The sequence below is a fragment of the Giraffa tippelskirchi genome, chromosome 7, assembly GCF_054371585.1.
Source record: "Giraffa tippelskirchi isolate mGirTip1 chromosome 7, T2T-mGirTip1v1.2.pri, whole genome shotgun sequence".
NCBI lineage: Eukaryota > Metazoa > Chordata > Mammalia > Artiodactyla > Giraffidae > Giraffa > Giraffa tippelskirchi.
This window is the reverse complement of record NC_137281.1, coordinates 90,897,725-90,918,858: the sequence shown is the minus strand read 5'-3', so window position 1 is coordinate 90,918,858 and position 21,134 is coordinate 90,897,725. Positions and strand designations below refer to the sequence as shown.

The 21,134-nt window shown below is 37.5% G+C and overlaps 2 protein-coding genes across 2 annotated transcripts in view; one reads left to right on the top strand and one right to left on the bottom strand.

The window, feature by feature from the left end:
* The window catches only part of LOC145512684 (olfactory receptor 11H6-like), a 364,468-nt gene that overhangs the window by 225,397 nt on the left and 117,937 nt on the right, over window positions 1–21,134 (top strand). The window contains exon 4 of the mRNA XM_081506971.1: window positions 16,045–16,251. The gene's annotated coding sequence lies outside the window, so the exon portion shown is untranslated. The remainder of the gene's footprint in view (window positions 1–16,044; window positions 16,252–21,134) is intronic.
* On the bottom strand, window positions 10,000–10,938 carry LOC145512237 (olfactory receptor 4S2-like). The gene has a single exon (XM_081505858.1). It carries the CDS (start codon window positions 10,936–10,938, stop codon window positions 10,000–10,002), a length of 939 nt encoding a protein of 312 aa, XP_081361984.1.

Sequence of the window (21,134 nt, the reverse complement as noted above, 5' to 3'; positions counted from 1 at the left end):
AAAGGTTATATTGATGAGAAGGAAGGAAGCTGTAAAAGAAAGAGGAAGTTATTATCCTGTATTTCTTCTGCAGATGAAAATAGCCCATCTTTATGGCTTACATTGCCACCAGGGGAATGTTCATTTAAAGGAAACAAACAATTAGAGTCAACCTTTGCTTGTAATTAAAAATTGCTGCTACTTCTGTAATGTGTATTTTTTTTTAACTTGGTAAAGGGCAATAAAACCATTACATGAAAAAAAAATAAAAAAATAAAAAAAAATAAAAAAAAAATAAATAAAAAAAGAAAAAAAGAAAACTATAAAATTTCAAGTTATGATTAATTGAAAACCATTTTATAGAGAATAAAGGTACTTTAAAGCCTCTCAGACTTGCTGATTAGGGGAATATGGTACAGGTTGTGGAGCAGAGCTTTCACTTTACTGAGCCATGGGCAAGAAGAGCAAAGAAAACACAAAAATGGAGACTAGGGGTTGGGGCGGGCATGACGGTAAGTACAGCAGGAACGTACTAGATATTTAGAAACTTTAAAGATATAGGATGTTTCTTTTTAGAGAGTATTCCACCTGAGTAAGATCTGTGTTAGAGCACAACATTCAAAAAATACATTTATAACAATGAAATGAGGAATCAAGTCATTATTTAAAGGCTTTTATCTTTATAACTCTTCTGATGCTGCATACAAGCTCAATATATTTTTTTTTAATTCTCCAAAATCTTTACAAAGAATCACATTTTAGAAAGCGTAGGATCTTTTTATTTAATTTTTTTTTAATTGGAGGAAAATTGCTTTACAATGGTGTGTTGGTTTTTGCCATAACCTAGAGCCTCTTATACAAAGTGTAGGGTCTTAACTGATACACGCTCCAGTTTGAAAAGCAGCTGTAAAGAGCACTGAGCAAGAATTGAGAGACTTGGATTCTCATTGAAACTCAGCCACCAAAATCGGTGTGATGTTGGAAAGGTCATAGACCTCCCATTACATCAGTTTCTTCCTAACAACATAATGGATTTTAACACTAGAATTTTAAGAAATCTTCTAGTTCTGTAAGCCTAAGATTCTATGAAAATAAAAGTAGATTGAAAGTAAAGGTCCCAGAAAAGTTAATTAACAACTTTTTGTGGTTGCCACTTTGGAGGGACAGTAATGTAATCTTTCTGAATATATTCACATATAAAAGAAATTTGAATTGATTTCTCCTTTTCCCCAGATATCAAGCTCAACTATCTTCTTCTATAAGATAGTGAAGAGGTAGTATATGAAAATTTTTCCCCGTATAGATGGGTATGTGGAGACTAAGTTCCCTGGGTCTCATAATTAAACCAGTAGCAGAAAACACCAAGATGTACTTCTTTCGATTGCCTATATACTCTGTTGCCCACAGTAAACTAAGCAAGAAGAAAGCCTTAGAATCAGAGAAGGGCTGATCTCAGTATGAGTGTTTTGAGGATTATTTGCTGTTTGAGCATTTCTCCTAAAATAGACTTAGATATGGAGCATCAGTGCCCTGGTTCAAACCACAGCTGACCACTTACTAGCTCCTGTAGCTCCTGTGATCCTGAATGACTCACTTCACTCTGCCTGAAATGCCCAGTGGTGCAATGGAGATAATAATCATATCTTGCTCGTAGGTATTACTGTAGAGATTAACGAGCTAATGCATACGAAACTCAGAAAAATGTCAAGCAAATAGCTCACACTTTCTTAAATTATCATCATTATTGTTGTTGCTGTCATTGTTATATTTCCCTAGCAAAATAGCAAGTTTAGCAGAGAAACTATCATCCTAATATATGATTCCCAGAGTATTATCCTTAACATCTGTTTATACATCTCTATTCCCATCTACTATCCTTGGGCCTGGAAGACTAAGATCAAGTCTAGGAAATAGCTTAGAGAGGACAAGAACATCTGATTTCTAAATGCTACCATCTCCTCCTGTTTTCTCCAGACCACAGTCCTATTTGACTGTTGATAAATCACTGCTATTCAATCTACCAGCTATTCTCAGAAGGCCTTCTTTCCAAAATGCCTGAAAGTTTGCATTAATAATTTCTAACAAGCACCGAAGAAATTTGGGCTCCTATAGCAGTACTCTGTTCACATCTCCAATAACAATTTATCCATTGCGTTGTAATTTTCAGCTTGTATTTTGGCCAAAGTATTATAGAAACTCTGATCCTCTTGAGGTCATGAAGCATGTCTCATTTATACATCTCTCTAGTGCCTTAGATTACTCCTAGCACACTAAAGTCTTTAATACATGTTTATTGAATAAATAAATGAATGATTAAATCAATTTTAAGTGAATACATCAATGAATTAGTAAGAAAAATTGTCAAATATTTCCAAATCTAGTTGTTTCATTAACTCATTTGGTGTTTTTTGACTCTGCTTCCTGCCTCCTGATTTTGATTCCTGGAGTCTTCTTTTGAGACTAAGAATCTCAAAAGAATTCATCTCCGAGAATCTTCTCTGAGAGTAAGAATGGTTGATCCTATAGGTAGGAGCTGACCAAAGTGTCTTCTCAGTGCCCTGCTGAGCCTTTAGTTATGGAGATCAAGCAAAATACCTAGTTCGTCCAAGTCCATGCTTAAGATCTGGTCTATATGACTACCGTGTTTTCCCTAAGACGTTTCTTTACTTGAGGCTTTCTGCTTCTTACCACTGTTCTCAGAGTATTTTACTTAATCATCCCCATCATTATATTCATCCCAGTGCCTCAAAAATATAGTGGTTTATGTAATTATTCTAGCACCATTTTTCTACCTACCAGTCAGAGACGCCAGTCTTGGTGTAGTCAGGAACAACAGACGGGGGAGAAGGTGCCTCTTTCCCCATCTACAACAGAAAGCTTTGTCTTCTATATTTTGGTGTGTGTCAGTTCCTTCCCTGATGTAACAATGAGCTATCACTGCAGGTTGTGACTAAGAAAACTGATTCTCTGGAGGCCAGGGCCAGCCAGCTAGGAAACAAAACCCTGAGGGAATAATTTAAAAGTTGGTGTGTATTTCACCCAAAGAGCATGGAAACACAATTTCTGAATTGCCCACACCAAGTAAGGAAAATGGCTAAGGATTAGGGGTGGAAAATGTTGTGATGTGTGATATGCATGACGTCTAGAGTATGACATTCATTTCTAGTTTTACTATCCTATAGAACTATATCACTTAGAGATACTGGATCCTTAGGAAAACAGGAACATGTCCAAACCATTATTAATACTACATAATTTGCTTGAACAGTTTATCCATGTTTTCACTGAGGGCCTTAAGTGATAACTCTATAATATATCTAACTTTATTCCATGTCTTTGATATGTGTTTAGTATTAATCTATCCAATACTACTTGTCAGCCTCTGTACTAGGCACCAGGTATACAATGATTAACAAGAGAGAAACTGCCCTCATTTCTCTAAATAAATTGATTATAAATCCTTAAATACTTGTATCACTCACTCAGAAATGTTCTATGATAAATAACATTAGATTCTATCTCAATTTTATTCCATCAATCTGATTGCTATCTCATCTTTCTCAGAATTTTTTCCCCAAATTATCTTCATATTATACTCTCAATAACCATACTTGATGTTTGTGTAGTGAGGATGACAGAATTATATTTTAATTTTAAAAAACACATCCTCACTGATCTGGGGATTCTTCCACAAACTGTTGAAGATTTAAATTGGAGATGAAAAGACACAGAGAGGGCTTAAAATATAATTTGTTCTGAATGGCCTCAAAAGACAAACAGAACAAGTGTGTATTTTTAGAGAGGTTAAACACAGAAATTTTCAAAAACTTTGGTTTAAATAGTTGAAAAACACTTCACTTTCCTCCAAATTTTTAGTAAAGGTACATGAAGATACACAAATAATAAAAGTGTCAAATAAATCCCTATAAATCCTGAGAAAAATAAATGATCACAAAAATAGTAGAAGAAAAACCATGCTTCTTTCTGTCTTGTTTTAAGAAGACTTCCTAACTCCATTTCACTGGGCAAATTACTCTCTCCTAGAACTTAATTTTTCTTATCTGGGAACTAGAGATGCTAAGAACGTATAGAATTGTTATGAAATAAAGTTGAAAAGTCATATGTCAGAAGTCCAGCACAGAGTCTGGTGCATATTAGAGGCATAAATTATAACCATAACAATGAAAAAACAAAAGAAATAATGAAAGTGTCAATAAGACTAATAGATAATGTATTCCAAATTCAAGTGAGAATAAACATTGATTAACAAGGAAAGACTGCCAAATTGATTGTGTTAAAAATCTACCTAAATTTTAGCATGTTGCACTCATCTCACATGCTAGTAAAGTAATGCTCAAAATTCTCCAAGCCAGGCTTCAGCAATACGTGAACCGTGAACTTCCAGATGTTCAAGCTGGTTTTAGAAAAGTCAGAGGAACCAGAGATCAAATTGCCAATATCCGCTGGATCATCAAAAAAGCAAGAGAGTTCCAGAAAAACATCTATTTCTGCTTTATTGACTATCAAAGACTTTGACTGTGTGGATCACAATAAACTGTGGAAAATTCTGAAAGAGATGGGAATACCAGACCATCTGACCTGTCTCTTGAGAAACCTGTATGCAGGTCAGGAAGCAACAGTTAGAACTGGACATGGAACAACAGACTGGTTCCAAATAGGGAAAGGAGTACGTCAAGGCTGTATATTGTCACCCTGCTTATTTAACTTATATGCAGAGTACATCATGAGAAACGCTGGGCTGGAAGAAACACAAGCTGGAATCAAGATTGCCGGGAGAAATATCAATAACCTCAGATATGCGGATGACACCACCCTTATGGCAGAAAGTGAAGAAGAACTAAAGAGCCTCTTGATGAAGGTGAAGGAGGAGAGTGAAAAAGTTGGCTTAAAGCTCAACGTTCAGAAAACTAAGATCATGGCATCTGGTCCCATCACTCCATGGGAAATAGATGGGGAAACAGTGGAAACAGTGTCAGACTTTACTTTTTTGGGCTCCAGAATCACTGCTGATGGTGACTGCAGCCATGAAATTAAAAGACGCTTCCTCCTTGGAAGGAAGGTTATGGCCAACCTAGATAGCATGTTTAAAAGCAGAGACATTACTTTGCCAACAAAAGTCCATCTAGTCAAGACTATGGTTTTTCCAGTGGTCATGTATGGATGTGAGAGTTGGACGGTGAAGAAAGCTGAGCGCCGCAGAATTGATGCTTTTGAACTGTGGTGTTGGAGAAGACTCTTGAGAGTTTCTTGGACTGCAAGGAGATCCAATCAATCCATCCTAAAAGAGATCAATCCCGGGTGTTCATTGGAAGGTCTGATGTTGAAGCTGAAGCTCCAATACTTTGGCCACCTCATGTGAAGAGTTGACTCATTGGAAAAGACCCTAATGTTGGGTAGGATTGGGGGCGGGAGGAGAAGGGGACGACAGAGGATGAGATGGTTGGATGGCATCACCGACTCGATGAACATGGGTTTGGGTAGACTCCGGGAGTTGGTGATGGACAGAGAGGCCTGGCATGCTGCAATTCATGGGGTCGCAGAGAGTCAGACACGACTGAGTGACTGAACTGAACTGAACTGATACCCTAGGACTGCTTCATGAAATAGAGACCAGTTGAAGAATTCATGGCAGTTGCTCTCGACCAGAGAATCTGAGTCATCATCCTCTTTCCCCTCCAAATGTTCTTTGAAGGAAAAACAATCACAGCAACATAATTCCAGTGACAAACTAGGAAAAGTTAGAAGTAGATCGTATCTAGTCTGTACAGCTAAGGTGCCATAAATGCAAGTTGAGAGAGGAAGGATTGTGACAGTAAGGCATACTGGAAGACTCATCTTTCTCGTGTCATATTTGTTTAGTAATGAGTTCAAGAGAAAGACAGATCAATAACAAAGTAGGAGTGTACAAATTTAAATCATGTCAGTCCCTGGAGACCGGACTAGTTGCTAAAATTTGTTGTTCAGGTATATTTTTGAGAGGAAGATTATAGAGACATCCAAGCAGGATATAGAGTCTAAGTACTTAACTCCTTGTTTGAGATTGAGTTAGAATAAGTAGTATGAGATTAATAGAAAAGCAATTAGGAACAATGGAAAAGGAAAGTGTGAAAGTTTAAACAAAAAACAATACATGTAGAAAAATGCTCTAAATAATTGTTTTTTTTTAAAGAAAGCTTTAGGCTTACATCATTATACAAATAATTTAATTCCCACTTTTACAAACAGTATCTTTTATGTTATTGCTTTGGCTAAATATTCGTACAAAGTTTGACTGACAAACATGAGAGTAGATATCCATTTTCGTTTCTAGTTATATTTGCAAACTCTAAAATTTACAATTTTTAGCCAACTTTAGCATGAAAATTAATAAACAAAATGTATGCCTAATTTAAAAAGTACAAAGGACTTATATGACTAAATGACAATTTTCTGCTGGAATACATGAATAATTTGAATAAACAGAAACATATAATGTAGTCTTGAATAGACAAAAGTAATACTGAAAAATAATAATTTTCCTTAATATATAAACTTAGTACAAAGCATATTGAACATATTTGGGTGATACTAAAAGAATTATTCTAAATTTCAAATTTAAAAAGATATATACTAAAAAATCAAGATATTCTGTAATGCCAAAAATAAACTATAGTGTGGCATTGTCATCAAAGTAGAAAGAACTATGAAAGGAATAAATGCAGTAACCTATCTGACAAATAACAAAATTCAGTAGTTAATGCAACAGATATTGGCCTCAAATTAACTTGGAGATGACAAATAATTTAATAAGTTGTATTGAAACAACTTGCTGACCACTTTTGAAAAAGTAAAATTAGATTTTATGCCTTAGGTGTCCATGCTCAGTCGCTTTAGTCTTGTCCAACTCTGTGACCCTATGGATTGTAGCCCACCAGGTTTCTCTCTCCATGGAATTCTCCAGGCAAGAATAATGGAGTAGGCTGCCATGCCCTCCTCCAGATGATCTTCCCCACCCAGGGATGGAAGCTGAGGTTCCTGTATTGCAGGCGGATTCTTTACTGCTGAGCCACAGGGGAAGCCCTTTATGTCTTATTCCTACATTAATTTAAGAAGAGTTATATTTTATTAAGTTAAAGAAGCACTTTAAAACACTAAACAAAAGACAAACTCAAAATTTTTAAAAATGTGTTGAGAAACTACAAACATTTCAGGTGGGCTAAAGCTTAAGTAGAGATACCATACATACATACACTGAGGTTTAGCTTATGCTCCTAATTTAATTAGGCTTCCCTGGTGGCTCAGCTGTAAAAGAATCTGCCTGCAAAGTTGGAGACACAGGAGACCTAGGGTTCAATCCCTGGGTCAGGAAAATTCCATGGAGTAGGAAATGGCAACCCACTCCAGTATTCTTGCCTGGAAAATTCCGTGGACAGAGGAGAGTGGCCGGCAACAGTCTGTGGGGTCGCAACGAGTTGGACACAACTGAGCATGCACACACACCTAATTTAATTATTCAAGGACATAAAATCTAATTGGAAGGAAGGTGACTACATACAGCATTACTCTTTTGCTGTCCTGATCACCAAATTCTGATGTTTGTGTGTGTAGAAGGTTTACCCCTACACATTCAACACACAATGCTCTGAAAACCAGCTGAGTGTCCCTACAATTTAACTCAGTTCAGACACTATTTACCTGAAAAGGCATATCCCACAGGTTAAGGATTTTGTCTTAACAAGGCTGATCTTCCCACACACACACACAGCTCAGATGTCAGTTGAGTGTAACCTGTGCTTCTGACCAACCAGCAATAAATTAAGGTTCCCGTGGACCCTCCCTGGTTTCAGTTAATTTGCTGGAGTGACTGACAGTACTCAAAAGAACTGACTTAACTGACACTGGTTTATGGTTTGTTATAAAAGGTTATAACTTAGGAGCAACCAGATGGAAGAAATGCATATGGTAAGCTAGGGGTAAAAGGAGCAGAGTTTTCATGCCCTCTCCAGAGAGCTCCTCTTCCAGCACTGCTGCGTGTAACCAACCTGTAAGCTCTCTGAACCTAATCCTTTGGAGCTTTTATGGAGGCTTCATTACATAGTCATGATTTATTAAATAATTGACCATTGTTGATTGAGTCAGCCTCCAGACCTCTCCCCTATCCAAGGCCAAGGAGTGGGGCATGAAAATTCCAGCCCTTTCATCACAAGGTTGGTTCTCCTGGCAACCAGCCCTATCCTGTCCATGGGTGCTTTGCAAAAGTCAGCTCATTTAATGTTATGTCATCATATGTCATTAGCATAACAAAAACACTTTTATAGCTTTCATTACCAGGAAATTCCAAGGGTTTTAGGAGCTCTGTGCCAGAAGTGAAGACAAAGACCAAATGTATATTTTTCATTATAAATCACAATTTCACAACTAAAAGTGTAATTCCCTTTGACTCCAGAACCCCTATACTGACAATACAGTGCACCATTAGTAGTTTCACCTAAGATCTTAAATACTAAATGCTAAGTTTTATAAAATAGGGGCCCAGTTTCATTCTTTTGAATGTGGATTATCCAGGTTTGCCAGCACCATTTACTGAAGACACTATTCCTTTTTCATTGTATATTCTTAGTGCTTTTTCAAAAATCAGTTAATCATATATACGCAGGTTTGTTTCTGGGCTTTCTATTTTAGTCCATTGATATGTTTCTGTTTTTGTATCAATATCACATTGTTTTGATTACCATAGTTTTGTATATAGTTTGCAATCAGGAAGTATGAGGCTGCTGGTTTCTTCTTTCTGGAGATTTTTTAACCATTCACTGTCTTTTAAGGTTCCAAAAGAATTTTAGACTTGTGTTTTCTATTTCTGTTAAAAAAAAAATACCACTGGAATTTTGATAGGAATTGTGTTGAATCTGTAAATCACTTTGAATAATACGGACATCTTAACAATATGTTAAAGACATTTTAGTCTTCTGATCTATGGAATTATTTTTCCACTTAATTGTATCTTCTTCAATATCTTTCACGAATGTCTTACATTTTGCAGTGTACAAATCTTTCATGGCTAAATTTAATCCTAAATATTGTCAGGGACAGCCCATGAGGTTGCAAAGAGTCAGACATGACTTAGCGACTTAAACAATGACAAATTGTCAGAAAGGGGGATATTTCTCCCTATACCCTTCTACCTGTCTTAAATTCTTGTGGCTGGACTAATAATAAAATTGACACAAGACAGATTAACAGGAGAAAAAGAAACAAATTTTAATCCATGCACATGGAGGTCTCATAGAAATGGGACCTAAAGAAGTGGCCAAGGCCAGCAGCCTTTATACTTTTTGAACAAAGAAACACATTCATAAGGAATTAACAGGACAAAAAAAAAAATGTAGGCTCTGTGTGTTCAGTTAGTGAAGAATCTAAATTTAGTCTGGACTTGAGATAGTCAATTAAAGTAATAACGTTTGTTTACACAGGTTTCTCACCTGGACTCCCCATCTCTGGCAGTAAGGCTGTCCTACCTCCACATGGGAGGTTTATTGCCTGATTTTGGGAAACAAAGGCGGGCCAGAGAAAGGAAGGCAGGAAGGAAGGAAAAAAGGAAAAACAGCAGGGAAGGAGAAGGGAGAAGAGCGGGATAAGGAAGGCAGCTCCTAGGAAGATGGACTTTTTTTTAGGAGAAATTGTCCAGTTCCTCAGAGATAACTTTTCCCTGTAACTTCATTCTAAACTATTGAATTATATCTTAAGAGTGTTAGATTTGAATTGAAGGGATCTAAAGTAGTTAAATGAGATATGAGTGAAAGTGTTTACTCCTCCACTCTAGAAATAAGCGAGGATAAGCCTAGCCAGTATGGAAAGGTTTAAGTTTAGCTCACCTAGAGGCAGAAAGATGAAATAGCCTCAAATTATTCCCCTTTAAAAAAGAAATATGACATAGTTGAATGTTAGAGACTATTCCTTAAAATCATTAAGTTAAGGGCCTTGGAAGGTATCAACTAATTCTGATTTTGTAATTCTAACAAACTATCCCTTCTGCTTTTCCTTCAAGGAGACTTTGTGATTCCACACCCGATTCATGGCATTCTTTACATCCTTATTCCTCAGAGTGTAGATGAGTGGGTTTAGCATTGGGGTGATGGTAGTATAGAACACAGACACAGCCTTATCCAGTGGGAAAGTGGTGGATGGACGGAGGTAAATAAAGATACAAGGGACAAAGAAGAAAGTTACTACAGTGAAGTGAGACCCACAGGTAGAGAGAGCCTTGCGCCGGCCCTCAGCAGACTGCTTCCGAAGACTAAATAAAATGACTGTGTAGGAGGCCAGAAGAATGAGGAAACACCCCAGGGAGATGAGACCACTATTGGCAATCACCAACATGTTTACTAGGGTTGTGTCAGCGCAGGCAAGTTTTAGAACTGGGTGGACATCGCAAAAGTAGTGGTCAATGATCTGAGAGTTGCAGAAGGGTAACTGAAAGGTCAGGAGGGTCTGAACAAAGGAGTGAGCCAGGGCTCCCAGCCAGGACAGCGATGCCAGCACAGTGCAAGCAGTGGTACTCATGATGGTGGTATAACGGAGCGGTTGGCAGATGGCAGCATAACGGTCAAAAGCCATGACAGTCAAAACAAAAATCTCAGCACAACCAAAAAAGTGGAAGGTAAACATCTGAGTTACACAGCCCCAGTAGGAAATAATCTTTTTCTCAGAAACAAAGTCTGTAATCATCTTGGGTGCTGTGGCTGAGGAATAGGCAAGGTCCACAAAGGCCAAGTTACTGAGGAAAAAATATATGGGTGTGTGAAGCTGGGGATCAGAAAAAACCATAAGCAAAATAAGCAGGTTTCCCCCCAGGATCACCGTGTAGAAGAGGAAGAATAGAGCAAAGAGTATCAGTTGCGTTCCAGGATCTTGGGAAAGTCCTAAAAATATAAACTCGGTAACATTATTGACTACTTCCATGGAGATCCAGGCAGAACTGGTCCAGTGGCTCTGTTTCTCTGCAAAAATAAATGTTATAAACCATTGTAAGGTCGTAAAGCCTAACAGGAACAGCCTTATGAAAACATTTAAGTGATGTTAAATATAGCAGAGAAAAATATTTATATTTCTTGAGTATAGTCTATGGATATTTTTTCATTGTTAATTGTCTTACCACATTATTGACTCCCATTTGATGTTCTATTATGCTTAGACCTACAGTTCCTTTCTCCCAAAAGTTTTCCTGCATAATCATCTTGTCCCACTCTCTCAGTCTCGCTCTTTCTCTGATCTCACACTGCTCACCCCCACATCAGAAATTCTCTTTGCTATGAAAACACTTTAAATATTAAATGGATAAATTAATTTTTGAGGCTAAAGATACAAGCAAGGAGTTAGCATTTTATATTTGATGACTAAAATTCCTAAATAAACTTTTTAATATAATATACACAGATCAACTTTAAAAGAATAACATTCTACTTAATCAAGTGAGAATGACTCAGTTTCTAGTTTCTAAATTAGGTTGGAAATTTCAATGCAATTAAAAATTAAGTTAATTTTAGTGACTGAGAACAACATATACCTTGACTCCCTGATCACCAACAACCTATGCTTGTAAATTTACATTGGAAGAGTTTGAGTTCTAATCTTTGACCTGCATAAAGAAGTTCAGCTTCACTTGCCAGTAAGGAATACATCAAACTATATAGAGAAATAATTTGTCCTATATATTGGATAGAATACAATTCAATACAAAGTATTTTACATAGGAAAATACTTTGTCCTATGTGGTAGTTCAGATGGTAAGGAATCTGCCTACAATGCAGGAGACCTGGATTCAATCCCAGGGTCAGGAAGATCGCCTGGAGAAGGGAATGGCTACCCACTCCAGTATTCTTGCTTGGAGAATTCCATGGACAGAGGAGCCTGGTGGGCTACAGTCTATGGGGTGAAAAAAGTCAGACACAACTGAACAATTAGCATACACATTTTGTGCTAGAGAGTTGAAAAATTTAAAAATTACTGAAACTTCTATCATCTTTAATACTTTTGCCTTGAAAAGTGAAAGTGAAGTCACTCAGTTGTGTCCAACTCTTTGCAACCCCATGGACTGTAGCCTGCCAGGCTCCTCTGTCCATGGAATTTTCCATGCAAGAATACTGAAGTGGGTTGCCATGCCTTCCTCCAAGGGATCTTCCTGACCCAGGGATCAAGCCCGAGTCTCCTGCATTGCAGGTGGATTCTTTACCACTGAGCAGAAGGGGCTGATAATTGAATTGCTTTATTCTGATCCTAGAACCCACAAAATACACGAGCTCTTAAATAAATGATGAAAGACAGAATGATAAATAGAAAGATGATAGATAATGGATAATGATAGATTGATGATTATAGACATAGATGGACAGATAGATGATAGATGATAAATAGATCAGAGAAAGATAAACTTCTCATGAAAAAACAATTGCATTTAAAAAATAATTGCTCTCTTATGGTGTAAAGTCCTTTGATAGGAAGAGATGCTCTGTGTCCTTAAATCTTCAAATACTCTATAACACTATAACAGTAAAGCCAACCTGTATTCAGTTATCACCAGCTGGTAAGATCATAAGGATTGAAAAATATTTAGATAATAAGAGAAAATACTTATATTGTACTTACTATGTGCCAGTTATTGCTCACATTTAATTCTCATACAAATCTTATGAGATAGGCTATCATCATTACTCTCACTTTAGAGATGAGGAAACTGAAGAACACAGAGGAAATAACTTGCCCAAGGTCACAGAGCTTGTGACTGGCATTACTACTTGAACCTAGGAAATGGGAACTCAATTTTTTAAACCAATATTCATGCTTCTGGGGCTGATGGCATCAAAATCATGATATCTTCTTTCTCATTGGAAAGTCTTAAACCTTCTGCATAGTCAAAATACTGTATCCCTTTTCTGCTAAGCATGAAGGGTTTATTTACTTCTTAATTATATATAGTATTTGGAGAGAAAGACTACTGTTGCACCTGGCAAGATCATCACAACATACACAGTTTCTGTCCAACTTTGCTCAAATTTAATTTACAATAAGAATGCAATAGAAAGTGATGTGGTATTGATCATTAATCTAGATATCATTTTATTTGCCATGAACTGGCAATCAAATAGAGGAGGCCCACTCTAAAACTTAGAATCCCAGTTCTCTGAAATAAGGGTAAAGAAGTCCAGGTGAGTCAGGAACACCTTTCCACACAAGGTTATCATTGAGTAGAATTTTGGAATGTGAATTAGAGCTAACCTGAAGATGACCCTGCAGGGTGTGGGCACAGAAAAGTGGACAAGGCAGGAAGTGAATAGTGAATAGAATATAGGATGTAAATCATCATAGCATCCTCTATGGGAAAAGTCAACAAGTTTGATGTGATTCAGCACAGAATCCATCGATGGAAGTGTCAGGAAATGAGGATGAAAAGGAAGAGTTTCTCGTGTCATAAAAGAGCTCTGTGAGTTAAGTTGAAGTGTTGGAATTTATTTTAGATGACTTGGGAGATTATAAGCAAAGATTCCCAGGGTAGGAGGACAGCAGGAACAGGAGGTGGTAGAGACCACTTGTTAAAAGAGGTCTGAAACCCAGTTTCCCTAGATTCAAATTCTACCTCTACCACAATTCTTGCTAGCACTATGACTTTAGGAAAATTACTTAACTCCCTTTGCCTGTTTTTTCAAATGCAAAACATGGATAAGATTAATATATACCTCATAAGTATTGTAAAGATTACATACGTGTTCCATATAAAGCACTTATGTACATGGCACCGTGTTAAGTGAATATACAATTAACATTACCTAGCATTACCTGTGACTGGAGGAAGGGACGCCTGTATAGCAGCCAACTTAGGATACTAACCTTCTTATTTTGTCCATCTCCTAATTCCCATTTATATGCATTTCCAAACTTATCAAAATCTTAGGAAATACATCTACTTCTGGCAACAAACCTTTCAAATACATTTTTAACTGAAATAAGAACAATGTTTTTCCGGTAGTCATGTATGGATGTGAGACTTGGACCATAAAGAAGGCTGAGTGTTGAAGAAAACTGATGTTTTTTGAACTGTAGTGTTGGAGAAGACTTTTGAGAGTGCCTTGGACAGCAAGATCAAACTGGTCAATCCTAAAGGAAATCAATCCTGAATATTAATTGGGAGGACTGATGCTGAAGCCAAAACTCCAATACTTTGGCTACCTGATATGAATAGCCAAATCATTAGAAAAGGCCCTGGTGCTGGGAAAGATTGAAGTCAGGAGGCGAAAACGACAGAGAATGAAATGGTTTGATGACATCACCGACTCAATGGATGTGAATCTGAACAAGCTCCGGGAGATGGTGAAGGACAGGGAAGCCTGGCATACTGCAGTCCATGGGGTCGCAAAGAGTTGGACACTACTGAGCAACTGAACAAAAAGGAACAGTGTAGTTTATGTCCCTGCAAGTCTTTCTTTAGGAGTCAAGCAAGGATACCCAAAGATGCTTATACAGCTGTTTTATTTTTCCTAAATAGTAACTACCTCAACTTTATTTTGAATCTACCTCAGTAGCCCATGAAATTACTCCAAGTCTAAGGCTTAAGAGCCTTTTTACTATCTTTGTTAGGGGAAAGAGCACAGAGATCGAAAAACTGGGCTTGACTCACAGCTCTGCTTCTTACAGGCTGTGTGTTTTAAGATTTTCCTCACTTCTATTAACTTCAGTCCTCCTCTGTGAGAGAATAATGCCACTAATGCTGAGGATCAAGTCAATTAGCAGATATAGAAACAATGTGATCTGCAAATCTAAGTCAAGATCATTTTAGTGATGGAATTTCAGGAGCATCAGTATGAGACTGGTGCAAAGCCAACATTTTCAGGAGCATTAGTATCAGACTAGGTTGAATTTGGCCTCTCCACAAAGATGCCAAAGAATATATACTAGGTATAGGTATAATGGAATCTATGCTGCTAAAGAAACAGCATTGCTACTATTCCACAGACCTACCTAAATTTTTTCAAATAGAACAAATAGCAAGATTGCAGTTCCCTAAAATTTTCTGAGAGAAAAGGCTCAGCCTTAGTTTCTCCTGTGAGCAGTTTGCCAATGACAGAGACCAAATATTCTGGATCTTTTCCCTAACAGCAAGCTCCATCCCACAGCAAACTCTTTATACAATAGTGTCTAAACAAATAGAGTTGAAAAATCTGCAAATGAGTTAATGTAACACAATGTAGACTATACACATATTTCTGTATTTCACACAGCACAAATATTTATTTGTCCTTTCACTTAGTAATTGCTCAATCTCAGATGCTAAAGAATCTGCCTGTAATGCAGGAGACCTGAGTTCAATTCCTGTGTCTGAAAGATCCCCTGGAGAAGGAAATGGCAACCCACTCCAGTATTCTTGCCTGGAGAATCCCATGGACAGAGGAGCCTGGCAGGCTACAGTCCATGGGGTCTCAAGAGTCGGACACGACTTAGAGACTAAACCATCACTTAGTAATTATTTATCGAGCATTTTCTCTGTGTCTGGTACTGTGTTGTGAACATAAAAAGATGAATAAAAACCTATTCTTGACATAAACCCATTCATTTTAGAGTAATACCTTTAAAAGACTTTCTCAAAGCCTTGTAGATTTATGTAAAATCTGAAATCTAAATATAAAGATGGTGAAGGACAGGGAAGCCTGGAGTGCTACAGTCCATGGGGTTGCAAAGAGTCAGACATGACTGTGGGACTGAACAACAACAATAAGTAAAAAGAATATGAGAGATTGCTTGACTTGCTTTATTCCACTTCTTTAACCACTGGTGAAACAAATGAAATGCAGAGAGGAAACTCAGCTATCGAGGTTCCACTGTTAGTGGTAAAACTAGGAGTAAACTCCAATTGAATAATAGGATAGACACTTTAAACTGTAATAAACTACTTCCTTAATTAACAGTATTACTGGAACAAAAATTGCAAAGTGGATGAAGAATTTAAGATTTCCCTTTATGCGTGAATAGGATTTACCTCAATAACATTACCTCTGTCTCTTTCACCTGGTATTCCAGGTAAAAACTTACTCTGGCTGTCTTCCTGAGTGTGGTCCCACAACATGGATTTGGACAACCTGAGATCTTCTTGGATCAGTAAAATTTTCTGAGATAGAAATGTGACATATATCCCGAAATTCACACTAAAAGACTGAGATCTGTACAGTGATGCTTCTCTTACGCATGCGCCACATTTCACAGAAGAGGACTGCCCTACAGTCTAAGGTAAAGTCCTGAGTTTGATCATCTGTTTGTTTTTTTCTTCTCTCTCTCTTTCTCTCTCTTTCTCCCTTTCTTTCTCAAAGGTAGAACTGCATGAGTTTAAAACGATGTCATAGCTTCTGATCTTGGTCTGCAAGAACTTCTTTCTATATTCCTGGCTGCCAAAAGAAAGAAACCCTCAGCAATCTTTATGCCTCATCACTACCCTGAGGGAATTGTGGGGCCAGGGATTGGGTAGCAGCCGGACAGAAAAAGTACAAGTGTAATGACCTCTAAACCGCTCCTTTTAAAACTATATTGAAGGCTACTTGATAAATAATTTGGTAATAAATACTCAGGCCATTTCCACAGTTTTACACAATTTACTCAAAATCAGGGCAAGAGAAGGGAGAAGGTGATTCTCAGTATCACTGTATTGGACTCTTTCTCAATAATAAGTATTTGCTTAGACGATTATTAGAATATTTTACTTCATTTCAAAATTTCCTGAAGTTCTAGCAGACAAGCAAACTGTTTAATTTAACAGCACTATGAAGACAGTGCCCCAGTCCTATTAGTACATGAATCAGTTTCTTAGGGATTTAGGTCAGGGAGGCTTGACTCAAGTTGAGGATTACACCTCTAAAACCAAGTATAAAATTTACTCAGTGAATTACAGTGTGAACTTTCAGGTTGAGGCTAAAGTTCTGTGTGTTTGAATGGTACCACCATACACCATGAAAGATATAATAACCCAAATAACATGAAAATGCACCTTGGTTAGTGATTTTTCTGAGGGAAAAAGACTTAGGTTGCAGCATAAAAAAAAGTGTCTTTTGTTATTGCTGGCAACAGTTTATTGCTCTGTGATGGGGCTAGAGTATCAATAAAGGGGTGTTTAGTTAATGTAGCAGTAATGGTTGATTAGTTGTGACAAATGTACCATAGTAATGTAAGAAGTTAACAATAGAAGAAATGATGTGAAGTATACAGAAACTGTCTGCACTGTCTTTGCAACTATTCTGTAAATTTGAAACTGTTGTGAAATTTTAACAAAATACTTAGATTTTTAAAAGATGGTATAAAAGCCTGGAAAGTACAGAACATTTTTTAATATTCCAAATGTGATTATTTTTACCTAATTTTGAGGACACATATATCACCTAACATGAAATTTCCTATGTCAAAGCTAGTTGCAGAATGAATGAAGGAGTTATCAGGAGTTTCATTATGTGGCACGGGTCTACGATTAAAATCTCTAATTCCTCTTTGTTTCCTGTGATTCTCTAGGATCAAAAAATTGTACAATCTTCTTTCAGCTTTTATTTCCCATTTAACAGAACAGTTACCAATAATGTTAATATAACTAGTCAGTATTTAGTAAGTTCTGACCACCTGTAACACACTTATTAGAGCTTTACAAGTGTTATTTTGTTTAAGTTTCCTGAGAACCCTGTGGGGCAGATGCTATTATTTTCCCCATTGAACAAAGAGATATTGAGAGGTTAAGTCACTTGTCCTCTGGTAAGTGGTGGAGCTAGACCATGACAAGAATGTCAAACTGCGGCATCCACACTTCTCACTCACATCTCTCCTCTACTCCCCCAGGCATCTGGGCTCACATATTGTCTTCGAATGCTATTCACCTCCTCCTGGTGGATACTGAGAGCCTTTATAATTACATATCTGGGTGACCTGTTGATGCCTGAGGGAACCCCCAAATGGCAAGATGTCTACCACATTTCCAAGCACGTAATGGGCATTCAGCAAATAGCAGTTCAATTAATGAATGGATAATAAATTAATAATGAATGAATGAATATAAGGATCCAAAAATGGGATTTATTTATTAAAGGAACATTTCCCAGGAAATGTTTTCTCTAGATGAGGAGTAAACACTGTGATAGCATGCTGACTTCTTTTCCATAACACTTCGTAATTTCTAGGGCTCTTAGAGGGGATAATTTGACCATAAAAAAGCTTCTGTTTCTAAAAATCCCAGCTAAATGACTCTATAAAACTATATTGAAGATGACTTGGTAAATAGCTCGGTAAAATTCAAATCATTCCTATATAGTTGTGCACAATTTGCTCAAAGTTGGCCCAAGGTAAAAGGAAGGATGGTACTCAATATTACTATTTTGGACCACTAACCCTACAACAACAAATAAAACTCTGTTTTTCTTATTATTGGCTTCCTTAATTTGTTCTTACTATTATTTCCCTTACTATTACTGACTCATTCACAAAGTGTTTAGAGCTAGGCCATAAATGTGCAGTCTTAGCTCCCACGTGTTCTGGAAATGTGACGTCAATAATCCTCCCGTGACTTAATGAATCAGACTTGTCTTTGTCTCCTTTCACTTACTTCAGTACCCCAAAGGACTCCAAGAGCTTGAAAGAAGGGGCAGACCCACCTCGAATATCTGTGGTACTCAAAGCAAGAGTACAACTAGAACCCATGTACCATGTCTAAAAGCTATACTGAGTGAAGTAAGTTAGACAGAGAAAGACAAATATCATATGATATCGGTTATTTATGGAATCTAAAACAAAGAGTACAAATGAACTTATCCACAAAATAGAAAAAGAGTTAGAGAAAATAAATATCATTTCCAGGGCATAAAGGAGGGGATAGACTGGGAGAGAGTGGGTATTTAATTGGGAGGTTAGGATTGACATATAAACACTACTATATACAAATATATAACTAATAAGGACCTACTGTATAACACAGGGAACTCTACTCATCACTCTGTAATGACCTATGTGGGAAAAGAATCTGAAAGAAGAGTATGTATATGTATACGTATAACTGATTCACTTTGTTGTACAGCAGAAATTAATCAAATAAAAATAAAAATAAATCAAATATAATCCAACAAAAAACTTTTTTTAAAAAAGCTATGAATCAAGGTAACAAAATTTAAATGAATTTTAATTTTATTGGAGAAAATAATGTTCTCATACTCTTATAACTAACTACTGGAAGGGCAGTTTCAAATTTAAAACCCATAAGACATGGCAGTATGGATAAAGCAAGTTTTGGTTCTCAGTCCCCAGTCCACATTTTCTGGTTCCAAATCCCGATACAAGAGATCTCTCACGTATGAATCTGGATTCTGCAGCCCAGACGTCCAGGCTCTAGCCCCACACTTTGCACTCAGTGCCCTTCAGTCTGAAGGTGCACACAAACACAGAGCTATGATCCAACCTCAGGGAAGCAGACCTGAAGAAACTCAGGCACGCCGTGGAAGTGGGCTCAGGGCATTTGAATTGTGAACTCTGTGTATACATGCTTGCTAAGTCACTTCAGTTTTGTCTGACTCTTTGTGACCCCATGCACTGTAGCCCACCCGGTTCCTCTGTCCATAGGATTCTCCAGGCAAGGGTAGTGGAGTGGGTTGCCATTTCCTTCTCCAGGGGATCTTCCCAACCCAGGGATCAAACTGTATCTTTTACGTCTCCTGCATTGGGAGGTGGGTTCTTACCACGAGCTTCACCTGAGAAGCCCTGTGAATTCTGTAGATAATATCAACCATGTACCGTCTGAAAAACTGAAATTTTATAAGGCTATTAATAAAAATTTTTGGTGGTGCTAATGGTAAAGAACCTGTCTGCCAATGCAGGAGACATAAAAGACATGGGTGGGTTCAATCCCTGGGTCGGGAAGATCCCCGGGAATAGGTCATGGCAACCCACCCCAGTATTCTTGCCTGGAAAATCTCATGGACAAAGACTGGCAGGCCACAGTCCATAGGGTCGCAAAGAGTTGGACACAACTGAAGCGACTTAGCACTCAGCAGAGAACTAATAATGTAAAAGGCAGTATCTTGATTTTCTGAATATTATGCTACCAGTGGCTGACATCAACAGAACTTTTAAAATGTGATGATCAGAACACAGGAAGTTACATGTTAGGTCATATGTGTGTGTGTGTGTGTGTGTGCGCGCGTGTATACATAATACATAAAACTTTTTTATTGCCAAATTATCTCCTCTAAGAGCCTTAGAAATTACGAAGTGTTATGGAAAAGAAGTCAGCATACTGTCACAATGTTACTCCTCATCTAGAAAAAACACTTTCAGGAAGATGTTCCTTTAATAAATAAATCCTATTTTTGGATCCTTTAATACTCATTCATTCATTATTCCTTTATGAATTCATTATTAATTTATCATCCATTCATTAATTTAACAAGTATTTGTTGAATGCCTATTATGTGCTTGGAAATACGGTAGACATCTTTCCATTTGGGGGTTCCCCTAGGCATCAATAGGTTATCCAAATATCTAATTATAAAGGCTCTCACTATCACCTGGGGAAGATGAATAGTATTCGAAGACAGTATGTGAGCCCAGATGCCTGGGGGAGTAGAACAGAGAGGTGAGAAATGTGGACTTTGGAGTTTGACATGCTCATCATGGTCCAGCTCCACCATTTACCAGAGGACAAGAGACTTAACCTCTCAATTATCTCTTTGTTCAATGAGGACAATAAAATAATAGTATCTGCCCCACGGGGTTCTCAGGAAAGTTAAACACAATAACACTTGTTATCCTCTAATAAGTGTGATTTCCTAAGGCCTTCAATTTTCCTATGAAAGAGAGACATTAGAAAAAGGGGATGTTGCAGTCAGCTGATACAATAAGAAAGCCCGGAGCTTCAAGTTCCTGCAATGTGCCTGGCTGACTCTCAGCACCACTAATCCCTCCTGTCAACTCACACACTCCTCTGACTGGCAGTTTCCTCATGTCAGCCCTTCTGGATATCTATGGTAGACAACAGCTCTCTGTGGAAATATCATGGAATGAAAGGGACCGAGGAGGGCGTAATCTGTACCAGGATGCCATGCACCCTCATTCATCCTGTTAAGAAATCATCCAAGTAATAGCTTTGTTCCTGG